General features: G+C 40.6%; 1 protein-coding gene across 2 annotated transcripts in view; it reads right to left on the bottom strand.

Moving 5' to 3' along the window:
* The window catches only part of pdlim5b (PDZ and LIM domain 5b), a 119,823-nt gene extending 94,679 nt beyond the window's left edge, over positions 1 to 25,144 (bottom strand). For both annotated transcript variants that reach the window (XM_022680908.2, XM_022680907.2), the window contains exons 1-2: positions 25,043 to 25,144; positions 15,402 to 15,570 (exon numbers count right to left, since the gene is read on the bottom strand). In XM_022680908.2, the coding sequence (XP_022536629.2) occupies positions 15,402 to 15,500 (99 nt within the window). In that variant the 5' untranslated portion in view covers positions 15,501 to 15,570; positions 25,043 to 25,144. The remainder of the gene's footprint in view (positions 1 to 15,401; positions 15,571 to 25,042) is intronic.
* Positions 25,145 to 26,436: the final 1,292 nt, after the last annotated feature.

Below are 26,436 nucleotides of genomic sequence, written 5' to 3' on the forward strand. Positions count from 1 at the left end.
TTCCCTTTCTTTTAATTTTTTGCAGGTTTATTCATTCAATATACTGTTATTTTGAACAAATTAATATATTAAATAGCCTTAAAAAAATGTTAAAATGTATTTTTGTGTTGCTTTTCAATGAAAAAGCTATTTCAAAACTACAATTTAAAATATTTACTGAAAACTATGTACTAGTACACCTCAAAAAATGAGAATGTCATTGAAAAGTTACTTTATGTGATTTACAGTGGTCTATGTGATTTTGTGGTCTATTTTTAGCGCTTTTTTTATTGTTGATGGCTTATGGCTTACAGCTAATAAAAAAAAGACATAAATCAGTGTTGTCAGAGTATGAGTTTCATATTTTTTTAACTGAATTACTGAAAGTAACTTGATATCCAATGATATTCTCATTTGCACTAAGAAATGTAATGTTTCAGCAGATAAACCAACAAAAGCATAATAATACATTTACCTCAGCAGTTCTTTTGTTCTTCTCACACATTTAGTGTATTTATAGTCATACATTTACCTTAGCAGTGCTATTTACATCACATGTTAGTGGCACGTAGAGACACATAGAGACAGGCAGACAGACGTTTGGCAATTAAACAAACAAATAGGACTAACTATCCTAGTCCTGTAGAGCTCTTATCTTTCAGATATGTTCTGAAGAGATGTAGAGAAAACAGAGAAATAGAGAAATTTATATAAAACACTGTTTTTTCCAGACTCATATTTGTGAAACTATTTGGTACACCACTACTTCCTTTCCTAATGGCCACAAATGCACAGCAGTATGTACTGTATGTTGGGCATCGTCAACAGTATGGAGATCAGAATAAATCTCAGCAACTTTTGTAATACATTCCATAATACATATCTGGTGGCATCACTTCACACACCCCTGTATATTTTGCAACACTCATGGAATCACGGCTAAATTCCTCCCTGTAGACAAAAGGCAAGCCCTGACCAGATAAAGACTGCTGAAAGACGGATCATCCTATCATGTTAATCCATCACTCTGTATCAGACACTCCCCTCGAGCAGGGAAATGATCCAAAGAAAATAAGAAGATCATGCAAAAACATTTGACTTCTTTTTTTTTCTTCAGGAAATGACACAAAGCTCATTATATAAACCACTTTTTCCCCAACTGCCTTACACTTCAACACTTTCCCTACTCCATTTCAGCTCGCAGAGTAGACACAAGAGACCAAAAACACATTATCCTGATGCTCGCACGGCTAAACGAGCGCAACAAAGATAAACTTCACTACTGCAATCTAACATTAACTCAATTTTATCCAAATTACACCTTATTTAAACAGAATCCATCAATCTTTTCACTCCGCTTAAGCAAAACAGCAAACATTACAGATAATCACCCCAAATGAGTAGCTGTCCAAATACTGTATCTTTGTTGTGATTTAACGCTTTAATTCCAGCCTCAGGCTTGAGCTTTATTATTCCCATCAGTTTGTCTGTTTGCACAAGGGTTTTAGTGGCAAACCACAGCACATATAGCTTTACACTGAAGGGTTAACCCCAGTTCTCATGTCATTTTTACTATATTAGACTTTGTGTTCCAGTGCCAGCAGGGATTCTGGTGTGTTTTACCTGCTATAAAACTGCAGAAATAAGCCCAGGTTATATGAATCATGTACAAATTGCCATGTCTGTAAATGTTCCAGCGTATCCTGTGTAAAATGATTTATTGATTTCTTTCCACACACTCAAAACTCATGAGCAGTGAAATCCAACAATTGAACTGTTCTCAATCAATTCTGACTGCGACAAAAAATAACGGACAAAAACTGGGACAATTTCTACTCTGAAATACCAAAAGTCATGGGACAGCAGTGATAGACTGACTGATCTTGAAGTGATTGAACACTTGTATAAGTTGTGAGGCATTATCTTATGAGTGAGATTAAACACTAGCCAGTGAACTGAATTATTGTAATCGATGCGAGTGCGAGTTTTTAACATTCCTCGATTTACTATTAGCGCTTTTCCACAAAAAGAACTCTGGCTAAGCGCTGCCACCATGATCAGGAGATTGCCGGTTCGAATCCTGTTCATGCAGCTTGCCATTGGCTACCAGAGCCCCGAGAGAGAACAACTGGTTTTGCTCTCTCTGGGTGGGTACAGTACAGTAGATGGCGCTCTTTCTCCTCCTCATTCTTAGGATGATGCCGATCATCACAAGATTGCATCTGTGAGCTGATGTATTACAACTGAGTCACTCCGCAATGCTGCATCAGCAGCAGTTTAAAAGATGCAGAATCTGACTTGACATGTGTCGGAGGGAGCATGTGCTAGTCTTCACCCACCTGGTGTGTTGGGGCATCACTAGTGACAGGGGGAGTCCTAATGAGTGGGTTGGGTAATTGCCAGTGTAATTTGAGGAGAAAATGGGGTAAAAAACATGTAATAAAATCAATAAAAAAAAAATACAGTCAAAATGTCAAATCATACGTCATCAACAGAGGACGCTGCATAGGTGCTCAGGTGCTCCTGTACAAACAGACACGCCCACAGATGTTGTCAGAGTTTGCGCTAAACAACCTAGTATTCTTCGATTCTTCAATTCCCACTGCCAACGAACATTCCTGGTTCCGGATTCTACTTTTGTTGGTGGAAACGTGGCGAAACGCTTCAAAATTAGCTCCCAAAGATTACAACATTTTTACTGGCGACATCTGGCTAGAACTGTCCATGCAAGAAGACAATAAGCTGTTAATATTAGGCTTTAGGCTAAAAGAAACTTTCTTTTGATCTCATAGACACTAAAAGAGTGAAAATTACACAAACTTTAGCTTAGGCCTGGGGGCCTGGGTGAGCTAATGGTATACGCAGACGCCCCAAATTTAATGGTAAGTACACCTAAGGACTTAGCACTTTGATTAACTGAGATAACTAAGAGCTCAACATATTGGTTAGAGGTTAAAAATTGCCTTTAATAATATAAAAGCAGTATGTGTATGTTTACACACAAGCAGGAATCAAACTTCTTTAAAAAGGCTTAAACTAAGCACAATCTGAACAAGAACAATAAAGATATCCCTTCCTGAACCGTAATATGAATGTTTGCACGTTTACACGTTTATAACTGTAACATCCCGCTGCACGTGTGTTTAATGCCAATGGCCTAAAACTACTGATGTAAAATTTCTGCTTTGCAGTCAGACCCTTTAACTATAGCTCTTTATATTAGAATAATTAATGAATAAACTCCATGTTTGAATTTGTTTTCTATTTGTAGTAGAGGCAATATGACGGTATTTTATTGTGATGAATTTGCTTAATTTTCATTTGACAAAATGCTTTTTAAACATATCAAGGATATCATCAGAGCTTAATTGCTTAAACACTGACTCAACTGTACATTAAAATGGTCATTACAAAAATTGTAATTAGTCCATATTAGTTGGATGATATGCAGCAAAATGTGAATAAAATGCACTGTGCTACGCATGAAAGAGTAGTTTAATGGAATTTTTAGGAACTGCTGATGCATTTTGTCTGTTTTTTCGTCAAAATATTATAATAAATACTGTGTACTGTGAATTTTGTCTTTAAATATCAGGACATAATATTTTTAACATATCACCCAGCTATAACCTTTAGACCATGGGTCACCAATCTTATCTACAATGGGCTGGTGTGGGTACTGGTTTTCATTCCAATATAGCAGATGCACACCTGATTCTATTCGTCTAATCAGCTAGTCTCAGCCTTTAAACAAGTGGGTAATTATACAGGGTGTGTTTCTGCTTGGTTGGAATAAACGCCTGCAGCCAAATCGACCCTTTATCAATGAGATGATGGTGGTGAAAACTAAATATATCAAATATGGAACTTTTTTTTTTGGTGTGTCCTAAATCTTTGTAATTCATATACTTCTTTATTTTCCCCTTTTTACTTTTTTTACTGTCTTAATTATAATGTCTTATTTATTTTTTATTTTTGTGTTTTATTTTTATTTTGTTTTATTGTTTTAGTGTTTGTCTTTATGTTATATAATTATCTATGTACAGCACTTTGTTTTTGTCAGGGAAGACCAGGCAGGGAGACGAGGAGGCGGACGTACGTGCAGGTAAGGGAAATACAGGAAACACAAGGAAACAGAGTAAGGTTGTGACAGTTTTCAGCTTTTGTTGTTTTAAAGTGCTTTATAAATGAAGTTGAGTTTAACTACTACTGCAATGCCCTGCTAACTGGCCTCCCGGCCTGTGTAGTAAAACCACTCCAGATGATCCAGAACGCAGCAGCACGTCTGGTCTTCAACCAGCCAAAACGGGCACATGTCACCCCGCTGCTCATTGAGCTCCACTGGCTACCAGTTGATGCTCGCATCAAATTCAAAGCGCTTACAATCGCCTACAAGGTGATGACAGAACAGCTCCTTCCTACCTGCACTCGCTCCTGAAGGCTTACGCTACCTCCCGGCCGCTGCGCTCCTCCAATGAACGTCGCCTCGCTTTGCCAAACATTCACACAAAGCAATCCAGACTGTTCTCATACAGAGTTCCCCAATGGTGGAACAAACTACCTTCCACTACCAGATCAGGAGAATCTCTCACTATCTTTAATAAACTCCTGAAGACAGAGCTCTTCAAAGAGCACTTACTCTCTTAAACACCTCTAACACACTAACTACTTCTAACCTCATTTCCTTCTTCCTCTCCTTCACTCCTCTATCCTATTATTCCCCTTTGTCCTCCTTTTATCCCTATCCAAAGATGTTTTACCTTTAAACTTATTTTACATTGTACTCAACTATTGTAAGTCGCTTTGGACAAAAGCGTCTGCCAAATGTAATGTAATGTAATGTAATGTAATTAATTATGAAGTTAAATTAGTTATCGCAGATACATTAGCCATAAACATCACAGATATCCTATAGTAATGCTATAAAACCCCACCTCCCTATGGAAAATAAATGTCTGAATACTATTTAAATGTCCTGCACTTTTACTATTTAATATTAATATTAAAGTATAAAATATGATGTAATTAGGCAGATATGAAGAATGAGAGAGCAGCGTACTGGAGGTTAACACACAGTATGAACTGTCCCTTTCTGCCTTCAAGATTTAATGTGTTTTGACAACTCAAACAAGAAGAACAAGAAACAACAAACACGCGTCTCGTCTCCTCAGCAGGGACAGGTCAACGTCCTCGCCGCCGTCATCCTGAGAACGCAAACACGATGAGAGAGCACAGAGAGAATCCTCCCTGCACTGCCCCGTAATACACCCCATCTACAGAAATAGCACATTCAGACATTCTCCAGCTGACAAAGAGCTCTCAGAATAGAGCCCTGCTGTCACGTCTGAGTGCCAAAGAAAGAGATTAGAAAAAAATTGCACTGATAGATTAGAGCTTAAATGAATATGGAAATATCTACGCCAGGGCAATAACCGCCGAAGTGTCCAGACGCATTTGTTCGAGTCTCTATTCCCATCAGGGTTACGGTCTGCTCGCTCTGCCGGCTCTTGGCGTCCGCTCTTCTCTTTATTATTGGAAACAGTTAGAGATTTAGCCGTGCTGCAATGTTCTGCAAGACTGGAACACAAAACTTTTAATGCCACAATCAGGGATTCCTAAGCGTCCGCAGAGCGTCCGCCGAGTCTTGTACACATTCTGAATGGCACTGAATGTTCTAAAGCAGTGGAACAGAACAACACAACACAGCACAGCAGAACACGCAATTGTTTTCGGAGGCTGTTACAGCGTGTTAATAAACTTAATCTTTAAACTTAAGAAATCAGCAGTCAATGAGATTAATTAGTGATTTATTTAAAGTTTTGGTTTTAGTATAATGTGTAAAAGCTTAATAAAAAAAAAATCAGATTTAGATCTACAGTAGTAACAATTATTATATAGAAAGCAGAAAGCCACAGCTTTATTCTGAAAGCTGTTTAGGCCCATGGTAAAAATAGGCTGTTGGTTATTTGGTTGGTTGGTTGGCTGGTTGGGGTGAGGGTGAGGGGTGGGGTGTTACTCATTAACACAGCTACATTAAAAATAATGATTGTACTCAGCTCTTTCTGTTAACTCTGTACTCAAAAATTCAGAAGCTGAACTAGTGATAATGGTCAAATTCTGATCATTAACACTTTTCCAGTAAAAAGAAGCTAATTACAAAAAAAAATGTAGTTTCTAAATATAAACTAGACAAAAATCTTATTTAGAATCTAAGACAATTAAAAGTTACATTACATTACTTTACATTACATTTAGTGGATGCTTTAGTGAACTTTAGTGAACTCACAAATTGTTGCTCCAAAACAGCAACTTTACAGGAGAGAGATAAAACCTTCTTAACTTTTAATGAAAGTCAATGTAAAAAACGTTTATTTCAGGTCATTTTGGAGGAATTCTTTTGGTCCATACAACAAGAAATTTGGACACAGTTTGAGGGACAGTTGGTTTGTTGAAATAATGTAGTAATCTAAAAATCGACAAAAAGGGAGATACTTGTTTCTCATTGGACAGCAACTAAATAATGATGTACATTTAGCAATAGAGGAGAAGTTTAAGGCAAAACATTTTTGACAGGGTTTAAAGAAGGAATAAAGGGGAATAATAGGATAGAGGAGGAAAGGAGGGGAAAGAAGAGAATGAGGTTAGTTAGAGGTGTTAGGAGAGTAGGTGCTCTTTGAAGAGCTCTGTCTTTAGGAGTTTATTAAAGGTAGCAAGAGATGTTCCTGCTGTGATAGTGGTTGGTACCAAGAGTTGGATGGCCTGGTATGTTAGGAACAGTCGAATCTGTCTGATGTTGTAAGTTAACTAAGTGAACTAACTAACTAACAAAAAACTAAAGGAATGACTATGTACAAAAAGGCATTTAGTAACAAGCTAACTAAAAATCAACAAAAGCTAAATAGAAAGCCAAACAATAAAACAAATGAAGACTTAAATAAATGAAGATTTAAAATGATTTTAAATTGATATGTTTTTCTATTGCTTTTGTTTGTTAACGACCTTAACAGAAGGCAAGAAGTGCAGTTCCTTCCCTGCCTATTTACCATCATACTGCTAACTCACGACAGACTCCAGACTTCCCCTCAGGACACAGCACCTCGCATTTCCCATTACTTTTCCCTTCCTTCAGCGTCTAACTCTAAGCTAGCAGGAAGAGACCGTCTCGCCTCTCCTCTCTCATCTGTCTCAGCCATAACACACTGATGCCAGAGGGTCGGGTACCTGCCTGCCTCCGTCAACCACTTCCCAACTATTTACCACTTTAAGGGTCTAGGCCTGGATTCCAGCACTGAGAAACAAAGAGCGCTCTTTAGAGCCTGGAGCAGACCTGAACTCATAGAGGGAACAGGTTTGTGTGGTGCTCTGCCACAGCAGCAGATGCCTTGCCTTCGCTCACAGTCACGATGGGATTAGCAGAAGTCTGCCTGGATGAGAAAGAGCCCAGAACCCATCTAAATCCAGGTTTTGGCAAATCCAGATTGTATCCAGAATGCTTTTTGATAGTCTAGACAGTCAGAAACTAAATTGAATCCAAGCAGGTAGAAGTGATAGTATTGAGATGTGATTAAAAACTCATTTGTAGGGATGCTTCTCAGTCACTTCTGTCAATAATAACTTGTATCGTACCCAATAATATCACCTAAAATTTCCCATATCATGAATTATATTATACTAAAATAACAGTGTGGACTATGGTATGTACGATACGACAAAAAAAAAGCTGTTGTATATCTTGATATTAATGTGAAACACGATAAATAAAGATCCTATGTCGTAGGTTAAGAAGTAGGTTGGTGTGAGCATTAACTGTGGACCTCTACCTCACTCTACCTCCAGCTTTGTCTCATCTTGTACAATCAAACACAATCTGCAGGGTGAAAAACTGCCTCTGTTGATGCATGTAGGTAATGCAATTTGAGTTTCTGTGTGTTGACTGTTACACTCATATTGTGGGCTCTAAATACTGGATCATGTTGCTTGCCATCAGCAGCCGGAGTCAGAGCGAGCGCAATTAGCTAAACTTTCTCTGGGTTCCATGCTTGCTTCTGTTGGCTGATGGATCGGAGCAGAGTCGCTGTGCTTATCTCAGAGTGCTGCTACATTGGGAAGCTGCAGTTGGAAAAAGAAGGTGGGTGGTTTACATGAATCGAAGGAAGTTAAGGTGATGTTTCAGGGTCATTAGTAGTGATGAGTTGGGTGTGAGTCCAATCACTATGAGTGGATAGTCAATCTCAGCATGCAGAGGCAGGCTGGAAAGCATCAGTGCTTCTGCTGGCTCCAGCTTGTGGATGACTCTCCGGCATGTTGGAGACCATTTGTTGACATGGAGATACACTTTATAGGCAATGCGGGAGAAAGCGTGCAGCACGCCCTGAAAACCACTTCTGAAACACTGTGGGGAGCGTATGATGTTTGCATAGCTCACTGGTTTCCCCGCCTGACTTAATGCTTTAAGAAAGCTTTGAGGGCTCTTACTCATGTAAGCAGCGTTAGAGCAGGATGGCAGTGATTAAGTCGTATCCCTGCCTTTACATAACTCCAACTTTTGTTTTTGATGTCCCAATGCTTTAGTCAGATTGGCTGAGCCAGGTCATAAATCACACACACTATATCTTCCTTTTGCTGATGGTGAGGCAGACAGCCCTTTGGGGCAGAGAAAGCCAAAGCTCCACAGAGTGGCTGATCTAGTTACAGTGCTTTGGTCAGTCTTCTGTAACGAAAACTTGTCTGGGATTTAAAAAAAAACTTATTTAAATACTCTGATTGGAAATATTATTACCATGCTCACCACTGACATTTCTTTTAAAATTGAGCTCAAGCTGTTGTAGTGCTATTAGAATCTGACTGCTATGAACACTGTTTCTGAGCATGTGTAGATATATTTAGGTCTCTGAAGTGCCTATCGACCAAAAATCTATGAGATAAGACAAACAAAGGAAGCTGTGGCTCAAATGTTTCACTGGGTGCCTTTTTTGGAGATGGAAGGTTTAATTCTCTGTATGTCAACCAGCCAATACTTAAGCCAATTCAAAACTCAGTGTAGAAATGTCTGCTGAAAGTTTCTCCAGATTCTGACTCAAACTTTCATATTTGTAGAATGTGTAAAATTAAGGAGCCTTGTGGAGGAAGCAGAGAAGGCAGATAACCAAATTGGCATACATAAGGCGCCCAAGAGGAGGAGATTTCTCTCCTGAAAACTGTTTATTTGTGTGATTAAAGCACTTCAGTTTATTTACAGTAAGCTTAAATTTCCCATATTTTTAAACAGTGTGGTTAACTGCAGCATTAGCAGCGGTAAGCCAGGGTAAGCTATCAGCTAGCATTTCGTCCCACTTAGCTTGTTTTAACAACTGATTTACTCACCTCGGAACAGCGAAAGAGCTAATGCTAATACTGCTGCAGCTTCTGTGCTGGAGAAACTTTCTTGAAACTCCTGTATATCGCTGTACTTCAATGCAGTGACTTTACTGCTTCTTATAACCTGACTGGTGAAACTCATACATAAGGCGCACCGGATTATAAGGTGCACTGTCAATTTTGGGACAAAAGAAAGGATTTTGAGAGCCTTATAGTGCAAAAAATATATGATTTAGTTGCAAAAAGAGTGATGAAGGCCAGTGGTCATTATCATTGAAAAGAACAAGTTGATTTTAGTTTACTACCCCAATTGTTTTGGTTAAACTCTGCTATACTGACAGATATAAATGGTAAGCTCTCGTAATTTCTTTATAATATATTGTAAGCCTCGTAGTCAGAATTGATATGTATAGACTAGCTCCAATGACTGACTCCAATGAGGCCAGTTTACAGATTGTTCCCTGAGCATATTTGGTAGGTACTGGCCATTGCATACTGGGAATCCACCTGCTGTCTTGGAGATTCTCTAAACCATTTATCTAGATCTATGTAAGGTTTTGCTCTATCACCAGGAAAATGTTAATGAGTCCAAACCTCAATTCTCCAAATGAATTCTCCAATTACGACAGGTACAACAGTCTAAGCCTGCGATTTATATACCTCCTCAGCCTGGCAGCTAGTTGTGGCCTGGAATGACTGCAGCTTGGCATGGATTCTTAGTGTGGTTTAGGAGTGTTTGTGAGACTGAAGCATGTGCCTCAGGCCTTGACACATTCAGGGTGTGGCACCACTCATCCAGCACCCTGGGAATACAGGCCCTGACATAATTCAGCACCATAGTGGGTACTATAGCACAGGGGCACCAAGGCCAGGGAGCGGCTTAAACGTGTTACGTAAGAGAAAATCCTTCTGTCTGATTGGAAAAGCAACCTGAGATGATTTCCCCTAAAGCTGAAACACTCTTGTGCACCACAAGACCATATAAAGGCATTCAGGACAAGAAGTGTTCTTGTCCTGAGTTCTTTTTCCACAGTTTTCCACTGAAGATTATGCTTCTTACAGCAGCCTGGTGTCAGCAGCTCGCCCCCCCTCCTCTTGGCTGCCTGCAGAGTATAAATAACTTCCTCTGACAGGAAGTGCCATTATCTCCCATAGGGCTATGCTGCGGTGGGCACTATTCATGTGCGTCACAGTCCTGTCGGCACGGCTCCACGTGTCCTTGTGCAGATATAGGGTGGACGTTCCGAACCGAGCGTGCACGCTCCGGCGCTCGTAAACTCCCGGCCACATCACCGCACACCTCTCCGCTCCGTCTGTGGCTGCAGCAATCTATCAATATGTCTGTCAATACAATATGAAGACGTTTCCATGCTCAAAAATCTGGACCAAAATCTGGACAGGTACATTCGGTCCAGCTAGTAGAGTAGAATAGAATTGAATAGAATAAATCATATACAGGTACATTCAACTCAGCTAGTAGAATAGAATAGAATAAAACAATTAACTAAATGCAGATTTTAGCTGCATATGTTTTTTCTACATTTCCTACAGACCTAAAAAAATGCCTAATGTAAGCTAGAATGCCGTCCACAAGTTACCATGGCAAACATAATAAAATGATGTGATATAATTCTTGAATATATTTTAAGTTAACACAATATGAAGACGTTTCCATGCCCAAAAATCTGGACCAAAATCTGGACAGGTACATTCGGTCCAGCTAGTAGAGTACAATAGAATAGAATAGAATAGAATAGAATAGAATAGAATAGAATAGAATAGAACGATTAACTAAATGCAGATTTTAGCGGTGTATGATTTTTCTACATTTTCTACAGACCTGAAAAAATGCCTACTTTAAGCTAGAATGCTGTCCACAAATTACCATGGCTATTGGCTAATATAATAAAATGATGAAATATAATGCTTGAATATATCTTAAGTCAATACAATATGATGCCGTTTTCATGCCCAAAAATCTGGACCAAGGTTAATATGTTTGTTAAATCACATAGAGGTACATTCGGTCCAGCTAGTTTTGCGTCTTCTATCGCAGTTAAGTGATTGAGCACACTAAACATGGTTTCTCTCTTTAAATTTATGTCCTGATATTATTACCAAATTGGGTTATAGTACGGCGAGCATTGGATATCGATTTGTTGTCAAATTTCATGTTCAAATTCTGCTTTGCTGTCAGAACCCATCTCCCTTTAGTAAATGTGTGTTACTCATTATGAGTATTGTTACAGATTTCCCTTGGATTTCTTTTTTATTTCTGTTTATTATAAGGGTTAAACAACAATAAAATGCTTAAAAGGTTAGATAAAGAATCATAGATTGACAGCATATTGGAGTCGGATTTTGGAAGAGCACCAGTTTGTTCTTTTCTTTAATTATTTTAATGGGTGATGATAACCTGCCTAAAGAAATCCTATAATTCCTGTCTTTTGGTCAGACCAATTTTGGTCCAGACTATGGTTTCCAGCACATTTTAGACCTGCTATTGTGATTAGAACAACACTGAAAAGTCCAGACAAACCAAGGAGATGTAACACTATTGTACACTACACCACAACACACTGCAATACAGTTTCATATAACATCATGTGATCTACTGTTGCATCCCAATGTAGAATAAACCAGCATGTATTTCTATGTGAAATGTATCCGTCCATTAAATACGAACAGTCATGACTCAAGAAGCCAATGAGAACAATGCTTTTTAAGCAGAGTAAGGAACATCTTCACCTTCTGGGTGGGCCAAAGTCGTCCAAGTTTATCCACTTAAGGCTTCCTTCAAAGGAGTCCAATTATCACAGGAAGGATGTAGATATTAAAGCAGATATGTTTCAGCAAACATGTACAAATACTGCAAGTCCTTCTCCAGCTGCCTCTTTCTCCTCCTCCTCCTCCTCCTCCCCCACTTCCACTGATGGATACTTGTGTATGCAGAATCTGCCTCTTCACATTAAAACTATTAAGTTGAAGGATCGCAGCGCTACAGGTTCAGGCAGATCTCTAGAGGGTCACGGTATCAATGTGGTGGAGAGAAATCCTCCCACACCTGCCAGATACAAACGCTGAAACTCTGATACGGTTGCAGCCATTCATCAGCACAAGCCCCATTCTTCAGCAGGAGAGAGGCTGCCAGCGGCCCGGCACGACCTGGGCCTGGACTCGCCAGCGGCGGCTGCCAGGCCTGCGCTGGGATTTATGGCTGCAGAGGAACCAGACAGATAGATAGATAGATATTCCTCTTAGAAGGCTTAGAAGAGAAAGAGAGATCCTATGCTCCATCTGCACAGGCAGACTTGCTCACTCCGACATGCCTTATTTCCCATGAAAGTGGACTTCCCGTTGACAGTTCGCAGGCAAAAACACAGACACGACCACAAACACTCTCCTTCCAGAAACTTCTTTTGCAACACGAATGTTTGGCTGCGCTCTTGGACCCGTCATGTCCAGACATTTAAACTTTCAAACGCAGTCTGAATGAGTTGGATCGGAACACCGTGGAGGTGTTTTATAGTGCTTTTTATAGTCCTTCCATGTAGCACCTCGGGAGTTCACCTCACTGTGTACCTCAGTATCTCTGTGCCTCACTTTTCTGAGAACTGGCTGCATGCTTATATTGTGCTTATAGGATGGATAGTATTTGTATCCAAGCAAAATAATAATAATAATAAAAAAAGCATTTTAGGAAACGACATGCAACAAAAATTAAAGCATGGGACTGTAACATCACTCACCACTAGAGTTGGATGGAGTTCTTCTGGGTAAAGGCAAACCAGCTCTAAAATGGGCACAGGTTCTGGTTGTGGACTCTTTAGCCACTTTTCACTGAATCAAACACTTCTGACCACAGATGACAACACTTCTGGTGATACAATTCGGCACAAAACCTTTACAAACCAGACTGGGACTCGTTTCTCAGCACTCATCAGTTAACCATACTTCAACTGAACTGTTCAGTTTGAGGGCTTAAAAACTGAGGGATCGGCTAATTGGTTAGCCAGACTGGGCCAACATGCTAATACTAATGCTGGAAGAACCTAGTTGCTAGCATTGTTTGTGCGCTGTTCGCGGCATTGGATGAGCCCTGTCACTGGCATAGCTAACACTGCTATCTAAAACAAGATAAGATCAGTTGCGGGCTTTGCTAACGCAGTGCTAGATAATCCTGGTCAATAACAATGCTAATGCTTATGCTAAGGAAAACTACATGAGCCTGGTTGCAAACATTGCAAACACAGTGCTGGATTAGCCTAATCACTAACATTGCTAATGAGGCGTTAGCAAAACTAGAGGAGTCTGGTTGAGGGCATTGCTAACACAGTGCTTGATGATTCTGGTCACTGACACTACCAATATGGCAATATTGACAGGGGATGAGCCCAGTTGCAAGCATTGCTTACGTGCTTATAGCAATATTGGACAATCCTTATCACCACCAGCTAACGCGGAGTTAGTGACAATCAATAAGCACTTCAACAACACTGTCAATGTGGCAATTTCAACACTGAATAAGCCCAGTTGCAAGCATTGCTTATGCACTGTAAGCAACGTTGGACGAGCCTGGTCACAGGCATTGCTAATGCAGCGTTAGCGATGCTGGCTGATGCCAGTATCATTGTTGGATGAGGCTGGAAGCTGCATAACAATTTGCAGTTCTACATTTTGGATCTAGTTAGCTAGTGTTCTCTGTTCTGTGCACTTGCTGGTCCTGATTAAGAAACACCACAAATGGAAACAGAAACTGTAACCGGGCTAATGGGTTCCTATCACCATGGATGGAACAGTATGGCCTTAGTATATATTTGGCCCTGCAGTTAAAAAAAAAAAAGCCATTTATTTAAAAAAGGTGTTAAAACATATTCAGAATTCCGAAGCATCCAGAACCCGTCATGTCCAGACATTTACATGCTCAAATGCTCAAATTAAACAAAAGCTGGATCAGAACAATGTGTAGGTGCACATGTTTTATGGTCCTTTTTATAGCCCTTCAATGTAGCACCTCTGGAGTTTACTAAATTATACGTCACAAATTCTCCTCACTATCTCCGTGCCTCACTTTTCTGGGAATAGGCTAATACCAAGCTTACAGGACGGATACGGGAGATAAAAATGGAAAGAGGGAGAGAGATAAAAGAGGGAGAGAACGAGGGAGAGGGAGTTACAGAGGGGCCACGGAGTGCTCAGAGAGCCGGCAGTGGTTTAAGTGAGCGTGAGCTGAATAATAGGAGAGGATCTGTGGTAGTGTCTCCATCATCGCCCAGCAGCCAGATAGTAGGGGTAGCATGTCTGCCATTCCTGCACTCTGGCCATCATGGAACATGAAGTGTGAGCTTGACAGTATGTGTGTGTGTATATACGTGTGTGTGTGTGTGTGTGTGCGTAACAAGAGAACAAGCTTTAAAGAGCACAATGTGTTTGTATGAACATCATGTGCTAATAATAGGTGTAGCGTGTATCTCTTTTAGAAAGGCAGCATACTAACATTAAGCTGAACCCTGCTGAGAAATACAAGCAGATCTTTAGGGATTTTTCACACTAGCATGTTTTTTTGTTTTGTTTTTTTTCAGACGTGAAAGCACAAGTGAAAAGCTCTTTTCTAAACTGGGAACAGTCTATAGGGCTGATCTTTGGTCCTTCTAAAACTGGTTGTCTCGGATTAGCTTCAAAAAGATTCTGATATCCGCTATCTGCTCCTGGTGCTGCGTGTGGGGTCGCGTGATTGGTTCATTTTGAAAAGTCATTAGGTTTCTCCCTCTTTACATTGATATCTGAAGTGCAAGTGAACTGCACTAAATCTTGCACTGGTCTGTATAGATAACATATTTTAGGCAGAAAAGTTCTGCATGGAATTGCGCAATCGACCCATGGTTCAGATGTTCAGAGTTCTTCTGCGTGAAAGCAAACCAGCAAAATTCTTCATCCCCTCCCCCAAACGAATCCAGAATCAGGCCAGGTCCTGGATCAGGCCAAGTTTATTCAGAACAAATTTGGAAAAATGGGGAAAAATAAAACACCTAGAAATAAATCAGAGGTAAATCTCAGGTACTCACTCTAGAGACGGTGAGGGGCATGCTGAAGTCCTTGCCCCCTTGCAGTCTGAAGCCCCAGGGGGAAGGCCCGATCAGGGACACGCTGTAATGGCTGCTCATGGTTCTCTGGAGGCACTGCTGATGTGAACAAAAGCGGGATCAAACTCTTCCAAAAGGAACCTCTCACAATCTGTGGAGAAAAAAAAGATAGTTCAATTCGAGTTCTTCCTGATAAACTGATCATTTATTATCTAGCAAAAACAAAATGCAGACAAAACGAGCAAACACAACATGATCTACCGAACTGCGTTTGACAGTTCAGCACCCTCACTCATAAAAGCCTGCTGGGAGAATTTATAAATTGATATGCGAGCTTGGACCGGGTCCTATTTATCCTTGGACGCAGCAGCTGAAGTTGAGACAACAGCAATATTCAGTCAGACTCAAGACAGGCTGGGTAAATTTAAGAGCGGCGCAGAGCTCTAAACAGCAAAGCAGCAGGTCTAAACACACTAAACACACTAAACACACACACAAGATTCCACCTGGAGCTCAACATAAACCAAGCACAGCCAAACTGTACCAAACCCAGCCTGAACTACAGCTTTACAAATCAATAAAAACTAAAACTAAGACTCTAAAACTTACCTAAAGTTTACAGCACAGCCTACAACCAATGACAGCAGTGCAGAGCTATACACCTATTTATACTTGAGCGTTAAACAGAGGGGAATGCACTCATCCCAGTATTTTAAGAGCCGTGGAAGAGCAAAGCAACTGTTGTTAAGGTGGAACCCCCTGGAAATCCAGCAGAGTTCAAACATAAACATTCCAGAGAGGAGGATTAGAGGCTGGGGGTCTCAGAGACAAATATTCCACAGTGATTATACAGATTTTAGAAGTAGCATCACTCTTCTCTTTCACTGATCAGTGGCATGCGAGTACACATTGTCTTGAGCTTTGGGTATTATATGGAGGTTCTCTGACAAAGCTTAAACCTAAGCTCAAGCTAAGGAAGCGGAGGGAGCTACATTATTTAAAAAATGGGTTTAACCCATTCAGATACCCACCAGATACTAATATGTTATGTTGTGATAATAATAGCCCAACAGTAGCTCTTTAGGTCTCCCCTTATTGGAAGCTGTTTAATATACAAGACGTTCTTCAGATAGTCATGGTTATTTTGATTTTAAAAGGAAAATTCCAACACCTAATTCCTACACAAGAATTAAGCCTTATCTTACACTTTATGTTCCTTTGACTGGAAAACCTCCATACAACGTGATGTGTAGTCTAAGTTGCTAGTCTCAGTTTGGTCTACAACGAAAAAGCAGGTTTAAAAGTTGCCGTGAACCAAGATCTAGGCCAAAGGACCACAATTTGGTCCAACTAATAGAGGTGGTCTTTGTTTTTTTGGATGGTTTTGACTTTTTGACAATTAGAGGACGTTGAGACAGGCTATTATCTTCTATAAACTAAACTATACTAAACTTGGTTAAACCAAAACCAACCAGATACAAAACTAAAAGCTCTACAACTCTAGAACAGCCATCTAGATAATGTTCAGGATGAATAAATCTCAATCATCTCAATCTTAAGTCCCCTTTATATGAGGCTACAGATCAAGGAATTCGTGAACATAGCAAATTGTGGTAAACTGTGATGCTGGTGCTGTTGTCTCATTGCTTACATACAACTCCCGTGTTTTTAGGGTTCCATGTGTCTATGTTACCTTCTGGCTCTCTCTTTTTAGCTAGGCTGTTACAGTCAGATCTGCGAGAATCATCAGCCACACTCTGATAATGCTCTGTACTCCATAAATCCAATCTTAGTTTATCTTTAATATTAGTTTATGACTATATTGGTGCCTCCAAAAGTATCTTTTTCTAGCATTGAGAGATTTGTCTTTGCCATTGTTGAGTTTGGTTTGCTGATGTATAAAAACACACTAAATAATAATTGGCAAAGTCATAATGTGCAATGCTCTAAAAGCTATTTCACAGTATGTTTTTGCCCAACAGTTAATACACTGACATTCTTTAGATCCCTTAAATCCTATAAACACCTACATAAAGGAATCTGAACATTTCTGGCCAAGTTTAGACCAAAGCACTCAAAAAAAGATCTCAATGAGAGATAAATGCTGGAACTCCCCTTTAATGAAAGGAAAAGTTACTACAACAATTACTATAATAGAGGTCAGATGTCTGCAAGATAAGAGAGCTCACAGCATGTGGGCCCAAGCCTCAGCCGGATTAGGTAATCCAATGGAGCTCATGTCAAACAAGAATCACACACAGACTACATTACATTAATCCATTTAATCTGAATAGCCATAACATTAACACCAACTGCTTGTTTAGTTCTACACTCATGTCTATTTTATCAGCTGTTCTGAGCATACAGGAGGTTTTGTAGACTTTGTAGTTCTATAATTACGGGCTGTAGTCATTTCTGTTTCTCTACATACTTGTCATACATGTCATGACCCCACAGAACCACCACAGAGCAGCTATTAGTATTATTATTATTATTATTATTATTATTATTTGGGTGGTGGGTCATTATTATTCTCAGCACTGCAGTGATTAGCACTGATTAGCATGGTGCTGCATGGTGATATAGGAGGTGTTGATGTGTGTTGTGCTGGAATGAGTGGATCAGACACAGCAGTGTTGCTTGAGTTTTTAAACATTTCAGCTTAGCTACTGTCTCTGATTTTACTTCATCTACAAAGTGGAGCAGCTGTAGGTAGGAGTGTGTAATAGAGTGAATTGTAAAAAAAAAATCCTTTTTTATACAATTGTTCATTTCTGTTCACTATTTTGGAGTTCTGCCTTGCATTTACAACATCCTGCCAGCCAGTGTCTCTTACCTTACTCTAGCACAGTCTAACATGTGCTCTGCCAGAGCTAAGTCACACAATAAGCACATGGGAACTATTTCACATTTGTAAAGTAAACTATGGGCATGTTCAGAATTCAGAATTCTCAACTTAATTGTTGTTTATCAGTAACTTTACTTAGCCAGCAGACTTTGTTTGAGGGAGGGATCTGTAGCAACTGTACGTGGCAAGTCAGCAGATGTCGAGAGAGAGACACTCAGCTGTTACACTAAGAATAAATGACCCACCACCCAAATAATAATAATAATAATAATAATAGCTGCTCTGTGGTGATCTTGTGAAGTCCTGACACCGTATGCAGAGAAACTGAGAACATATTTTACAACATACGTTTTTTTTTCCCACCTCATTTTGTTATGTTTTGTTTATCTTTCTTTTCAGTGTGTCATGAGATCATGCCTTGACCTTGTGGTTTATGAGAAACCTCTAGTTCCTCATACAGAGGTTTCTTTTGTCACAGCTCTTCCTGCTAGGGTGGGGTAACACACTGAACTGGCCTTGTTTTGAGAACATGCCCGGCACCGTAAAGAGAGCGAAATGAATGAAACAGTTTTCCCGTTCCTGCAGCCACATGCCCGCGGGCCGGCAGCGGAAACAAAAGCTCTCGGCAACTGGCTAATTACCTAACCTGGGTTCCCTCTGTTGATCTAATCTAGATTAGGGCTGTTGCTGCTCCGCTGGCTGGTTGTTGGGAGTGGAAATATCGAGACACGATAAGCGCGGAGCTCTGACGAGCCTCCGGGAACACTCCCATGCGTGAAGCCACATGGAATTAGAGTGGAGGGAGGCTAAGTGGCTTAACATAGTCCTACAATTGAGGCTAAGGCATTTGCTGAAACATGACCCGAGGTATTATCTTGGGAATGCGGCTTTTGGTTAAATCACTTAAAAGACAAGGGAGAAGCAGTAAAAATTGAAACAGAGGAGACAAGCGGAGGAAAACAAGCAAGATAAGAGCTTTCTATCTCTGTGTGAGCAAAGAACAGGAAGGGCTAAAGAGCATTCATCAGTGTCTTGCCCTACAATGGAGGTATGGATAGTGATTTTCCAGATGGAAATCAGCTTTAGCTTCAGATTAAAGTGTAATAGACTTATTCTGCGGCTGGAAAACCCAGGAGAGTCTCCTGAGCTGCTATTATTATTCCATACAGATCCTTCTCTTTTCAGAAAGGTGGGGTGAAAACGGTGCAGCCTAAAATAGGCCTAGACGACTTTATATGTCTGTCACCATGGACATAAACAAAAAAAATGGATCTGGATCTGCATCCACGTGAAAGCTGGCATGTACATTCTTCTGTCAACTACAATCGGCTTCTCCTGAGCTGAGAGTAGACGTGGTGCCAAAGGCACACCCTGGAAAGCTCAATAGCGCTGAGGTCTGTAGGGAAAATCTGCTGGTTGAGCTCAGCTCATAACTTACACGGCCTAAAGGGAGTACCGGCCACATTTGCTCAGGCGGAGGAATGAATGGGTAATGGCAATAATAGCCATCCCACCCCCGAGCTCCAGTCTATAGACAAAGCCAAGAATACAAATGTGCCGAAAATAGCCGAAGACGAAGACAACTGGTGCGCGGGTTCACGAAAGTCACGAAAGTTTTTTTTGCGCTGGAAATACTCCACTCCAGCTGAAAGGGATGCAAACTGCAGCCAGTTAAATCATCACAAATGAGGAGCGGGGTGAGCTACCAGAAATGCACGCATCTGTTTATGAATCATGTGTTCCGATGAAAGGAGGAGGTGGCCGCTTTAACTGTGCTGAACGTTCAGCTCCATGTGTGATCACTGCACTGTTTAATGTTTACCAGCTCCGGGCTGCGCACATGACCACACATGACCTACGCACAGCCGAACTATTGTGTCGACCGCAAAACATATTGAGATACAGCCTTCAAACAAGGCCTGATAAGCCATGTAGGGATATAAGTCTACAGCGAGACACCTTCAAAACATCTGCGCTGATTAAAGAAAAAGTTTAAACAGACGGATGTGATCAGAATCGTGTTCCTGGAAACTAATAGCATTTTCCACTGATATTACACTATATAGCCAACAGGACCGCTCACTGGAGCACACTGCTTAATCATTGAGTTCTGGTGTTTTGTTCAGTCCTTCTGCCAGAGGTGTTTCCAAGGTACGTTCCATTTACCCCGTAAGTTGGACGTTGGAGCTGGGAATGATATGATAAGTTATATAAACAGTAAAACATTCAGATAATTGTACAAACTACACTGTAAGCCCGGATTTTATTTCTAATTAAAAATGTATATTCAATGTACATAAATTATTAAGTTTTAGTCCATTACTGTCAAATGTAAGTATATTGTACTCATTTCAGCACGTATTTAAACGTGTTAATAGTTTTTAGTTTAATAAACTAAACATTTTAAGTTTTTGAACTGATTGACTTAACTTTTTAAGTTATTTGACAGAAAAAAACTTTTTTATGCATTTAAACCCGCCCTTTTCCCAGCTTGCTGTTGGTGAGGCGGCGGGCGAAGCTTTGCGTCCTCCATGCCTCTGCAGTCTAAACTGCAAGGCGGGAAAATGTGGGCAGCAGCGGACCAGTCACAGCTGCCGCTGTCCGTGTAGCTGAGCCTGCGAGTCTGCCCGCCGGCTCCGCAAGCTCCGCGAGCTTCTCCGGCGGGCAGGCTCGCAGGCTCAGCGACACGGACAGCGGCAGCTGTGACTGGTCCGCTGAGCTGCCCACATTTTCCCGCCTTGCAGTTTAGACTGCAGAGGCACGGAGGACGCAAAGCTTCGGCTGAGCTCGCGGAGCCGGCGGGCGGAGCTTGCGGAGCCGATGGGAGAAGCTCGCGGAGCAGGCGGGCGAAGCTCGCGGAGCCGGCGGGAGAAGCTCGCGGAGACGGCGGGCAGGCTCGCAGGCTCAGCGACACGGAGAGCGGCAGCTGTGACTGGTCCACTGAGCTGCCCACATTTTCCCGCCTTGCAGTTTAGACTGCAGAGGCACGGAGGACGCAAAGCTTCGCCCGCCGCCTCACCAACAGCAAGCTGGGAAAAGGGCAGGTTTAAATGCAAAAAAAAAAGTTTTTTTTCTGCCATCTCCCATCGACTCCGCGAGCTCTGCGAGCTTCGCCCGTCGGCTTCGCAAGCTCCGCGAGCCCGTCGGCTCCGCGAGCTTCTCCCGCCAGCTCCGCGAGCTTCTCCCGCCAGCTCCGCGAGCTTCTCCCGCCAGCTCCGCGAGCTCCATCCGCCGGCTCCGCAAGCTTCTCCCGCTGGCTCCGCGAGCTTCTCACGCCAGCTCCGCGAGCTTCTCCCGCCAGCTCCGCGAGCTCCATCCGCCGGCTCCGCAAGCTTCTCCCGCCGGCTCCGCGAGCTTCTCCCGCCAGCTCCGCGAGCTTCTCACGCCAGCTCCGCGAGCTTCTCCCGCCAGCTCCGCGAGCTACGCCCGTCGGACCCGCGAGTTTTTCTCTGTTTTTTCCATGAATATTTATAAAAATATTTAAGTAACGTTTAATAAAAAATAAAAGTAAGAAGAAATCAAAATTTTTGCTTACTTGTAACTCAAGATACTAAGTAGAATTGTAGGGCAAATGAATTGGTGTAACAAAAACAAAAGAGTTAAATCAACTTACCATTTAGTTGTATTAACTTGATGTTTTAAGTTATGTTAACTTAAGTTTTCATTGCCCATTACTTAACTTTTTTAAGGCAACCGGTTTCCTCAAATTTTTTAAGTAAACTCAACTTATCCGGGCTTACAGTGTAAAGGATTTGGAGTTTACCACAACTGGTTTGACCATTTTTTATGGCAAATCCAACCAAAATATGAACAATTTTTTAATTTTCTAGGTTGTTCCATCATTGTAAGCACTCTCCCAGGCTCCCAGAGGTATTAGATATTCCAGTTTATAACACATTTTGCAGTATTTTGCACATTTAAACACAATGGAAACGTGTCCAAAGATGGACAGGCTAAAGGCCAAACACATTTATTTTTGCCCCATTTCTCTATTATCTTTAGGTTGCAGAAAGTTTGGAGCATCCCTAGTGCTGTGTGTGTGATTGACCTATTGCAACAAAGTCAGCTGGTGAAATTTCTTTCCTCCACCTAGATATTCTCAGAAAGAGCGTCCAACCATGTAAAGTTACAGAGGGGACCAACTCCACACTAATGTGATTTTAAATAGTGTAATGTACTGGTCTCCCAATACTTTTGTACATACAGAGTAGACTTAGGCTATGTTCGCAAATCTGATTTTTTGATCAAAGTGGATCAGATCTGATTTTTTCATGGCTGTGTGAACATGTCAAATCAAGTTTTTTTTTTAAATCAGATTTAAGTCACTTTCCTATGTGGTCCTAAATCGGATACGTATCCGATCAATGGACATGCGACAAGAATGTGAACGGTCAAATGAATTCATGAATTCATGCGTCTTTTTGCTCTTACGCATTAGCATTAGTGCTACGTGCTTCTCTCCCCTACCCACACTGCATCTCTTGGTGCAGCTGTGCAGCTATAGCTGCAAAAACAGCAAAAGCAAACCACCTAGCCTTTTTTCCCCTCTTTTCTGCTCCACATATGAACTGCTAACGCATCCATTTCACCTTTATAAAGCTACGAGTCTCTCGTCTCTCAAATATGACATTTTTTGTTGTTGGTGAAGAAGGTGACGTTTATACAGAGACAGATTCGTTCACATTACACACAGATACAGATCACTTACATTTGTGAATGTGAACCGTTAAGATCACATTCTGAGCAAAAAATCTGATTTGAGCAACGTGGCTTGTAATGTGAACATAGCCTTATTCTCAATATGCAGTTTGTACAGCAGAAGGTTTAGACTGACTCATCTTGGCCAAAAGCTCTTCATCAAGTCACCACTTGGTGCTGATATAAAGGCTCTTTATGTCAAGACATCTGGAGCCTCACCTGCCCACCTGCCTCTGAGCACCTACACACCTGCTTTAATGGGTTTACCACATCAAGGGTGGCGGAACCTTGGAGCAACACCTGGTTTACGCTCAGGAATTACTCTGTCTGCAAATACCAGCTCTCTGAATATCCTCCCTTCATTGCCTTCACATGCCATGATCTCACCACCAGCCTGTAAAAAAACTGCATTACTAATCTGAGGGGCTGAGGGGCTACTTAAATAGCAGTTGTAGCTGAACCCCTGCCAGGCCAGCTCTCCATTAGCCATCAAAATTGCACAGATTACCTGTAATTAGATTATTACGCTTAACTATGTTTTTCTTTCTTCAGGACTTATTCAACGTACGACGCTAAACCTGTAACTGGCAACCAACTGGCTAACAAAGCTTCGCCACAAAAAGCGTCCACAGATCATTCCTGACATTCCTAAACCTTCCCAAAACTGGAGAGATATTTTAATCTGTGTTACAGTGTTCAATTAAGCAGAAAAAGAGCACAGAGTAGCCTAGCTAAATTTTGTAACTAAAGTACTGTGTGGCTTATTACAGGACTGTATGTAAGTGGAACACTATTAGAACTATTAGAATAGCAGCAAAAGACTGTTAGAAGATATACGGCTCATCTTTGGAACTAACATAAGAGCAGTTCAGTCACCAACACAACAGAATAAGATCAGATATAAAATAAAATAGAAAGTAGATGGATGTTCAAAGGACCTGAAATAAACTGACAGCAGCTGAACATACATGCTAGTCATAGAAGCTCACAACGTGCATATATACAAATGTTTGACTTATTGCCTACAATAAGACATATAATCTTGAAGTTCTTTATAAGAATACAGAATAAAGACGACACTTTTCTAGGAACTGTGATTTTGCATCCAAAAAACATGTTTTTTTTTTCACCTAGTTTAGACATGGCACCTCAAAATAATGACGTTTCTCCCTAATATGACTTAGCATCTAAAAATAATTACTTATATTACTTATTTTTTTATCTGTATCATTACATCTTATACTTTTTTGTAACATCTGTGCACTATGTATATCTGCTACTTGATGTCCAGAATTTCCCTCTGGGATCAATAAAGTATCTAACCATCTATCATCAACAGCTCTGGAAAGAATGAAGAGACCACTTCAGTTTCTGAATCAGTTTCTCTGATTTTGCTATTTATAGGTTTATGTTTGAGTAAAATGAACATTGTTGTTTTATTCTCTAAACTACAGACAACAGTTTCCCAAATTCCAAATACAAATATTGTCCTTTCATGAATCAATATTTGGTGAATTAACCCCGGTTTTTAATCACAGTTAACATGTTCTCCTCCACCGGTCTTACACACTGCTTTTGGATAACTTTATGCCACTCCTGGTGCAAAAATTCAAGCAACACAGCGTTTCTGTAACTGATATAAATACTGTAACAATCTGTTTGACACTGTGTAACGGTAGTCAGTCACCTCACTTCCCCACAGACTTGACACACCCTCCACCTCTGTGTGTGTGTGTGTACTTCCTGAAGCACAAACGTGTTGTAACTCTTCTCTCTCACTCTGAGTAACAGACACTCACTGTTAAACGCTGTTGGCTGCTTTCACTTTAAACCGGTTTCACTCTTTAAACCGAATCAAGCTCGTGCTTTTATAACGCTGCTGTCAGAATTCTACTACAGCTTGTTTCAGGCTGTTTAAACGACTTATTCTTACACTTAAGACCTCTTACTTAACGTAAACGTTTTAAACTTATTCTAAACCCGCTTTAAGTCAGTCTAAGATCGCTTTAAACCGGTTTAAACCCGGCTTTTTTAAGCCTCTCAGAGCCGCTGAACTCTCCCCCCAGCACTCACTCACCTTCACTCCGGACTCTCTCCGCCGCTCGCTCGAACACAACTGACTGAAACTTCCACACTTCGCTCGTGCGCTCCTGCAGCCAGGCGACCGTCCGAATCTCGCTTCTGATTGGATGTTTCTAAGGGGGCGGGAGGGTGACTTCACCACAATCGATTTGATTGGACGCTGAGGAGAGCAAAGCGGCGTTTAATTGGTCGTCTGAGTTTAGGGCTGCTGCCCACTCACCTGTTGCTTGCCGTTATTTTCAGAGATGAATCAAGTGAGAAAGTTAGGTGAATCCCACACTGATCACAAAAAAAAAATCAGATTTTTTTTCTGATTTAGTTATTTATAGGTTTATGTTTGAGTAAAATGATTATTGTTGTTTTATTCTATAAACTACATAGATAACATTTCTCCCAAATTCCAACCAAAAGAACATTGTCATTTAGAGCATTTCTTTGAAGAAAATGAGAAATGGCTAAAATAACAAAATGCAAGATGCAGAGTTTTGAGACCTCAAATAATGCAAAGAAAACAAACTCATATTCATAAAGTTTTAGAAGTTCTGAAATCAACATTTAGTGCAATAACACTGTTTTTATTCACACTTTTTAAGCATCTTGGCATGTTCACCTCCACCAGTCTTACACACTGCTTTTGGGTAATTCTATGCTGCTTTACTCCTGATGTAAAAATTCAAGCAGTTCAGCTTGTTTTGTTGGCTTTTGATCATCCACATTCCTCTTGATTAGATTCCATTCCATATCCTCTTGATATGTTTCTAATTTGGTAAAATCAAAGAAATTCATCATTTTTAAGTGGTCTTTATTTTTTTTTACAGAGCTGTATGTGGGAAAGGTGTTTTGAGAAACTATTTGAGGGAAGAAAAAAATATGTTGGTCATGATGTCAAAAGACCTCAGATGACAAACATTCTATGCATGGATGCTGATAGAAAAGCACATTGACAAATACTAATAAATAAAATACTAAATAAAACAAAATAAAGGACCTAAACATATAATAAAGCGTCATCAAATCTCTGTGAAATATTATATACATGGCAAAAAATATATCAAATTCTAGTTTTAGCCCAGAATTATCCTTTAATTGTGAAAGTGATTAATCATGAGCATTGAACATTAAAAATGGAGCAGGACTAGAAGTTCAGAGCTTAAAGAAACAGACCACTGGGGCTGAGAGAATGCCAACACAAAGAAAAGAGAGCAAAAAAAGAAAGAAAGCAAAAGAGAAAGAAAGATTTAGAGGAAAACTTTTCAATGTTTTTCACAGGAGCAAAGAATTCCTGGGTCTTAGTCAAGGAGGTGACAGACTTCAGCGCAGATTCTCAGAAGCACAGAGATTCTAAATCCAACCGATGAGGGAACGTTATGATAACCTTAGCAGTAAAGC

The sequence above is a fragment of the Astyanax mexicanus genome, chromosome 20 (genome assembly GCF_023375975.1).
Source record: "Astyanax mexicanus isolate ESR-SI-001 chromosome 20, AstMex3_surface, whole genome shotgun sequence".
Classification (NCBI taxonomy): Eukaryota; Metazoa; Chordata; class Actinopteri; order Characiformes; family Acestrorhamphidae; genus Astyanax; species Astyanax mexicanus.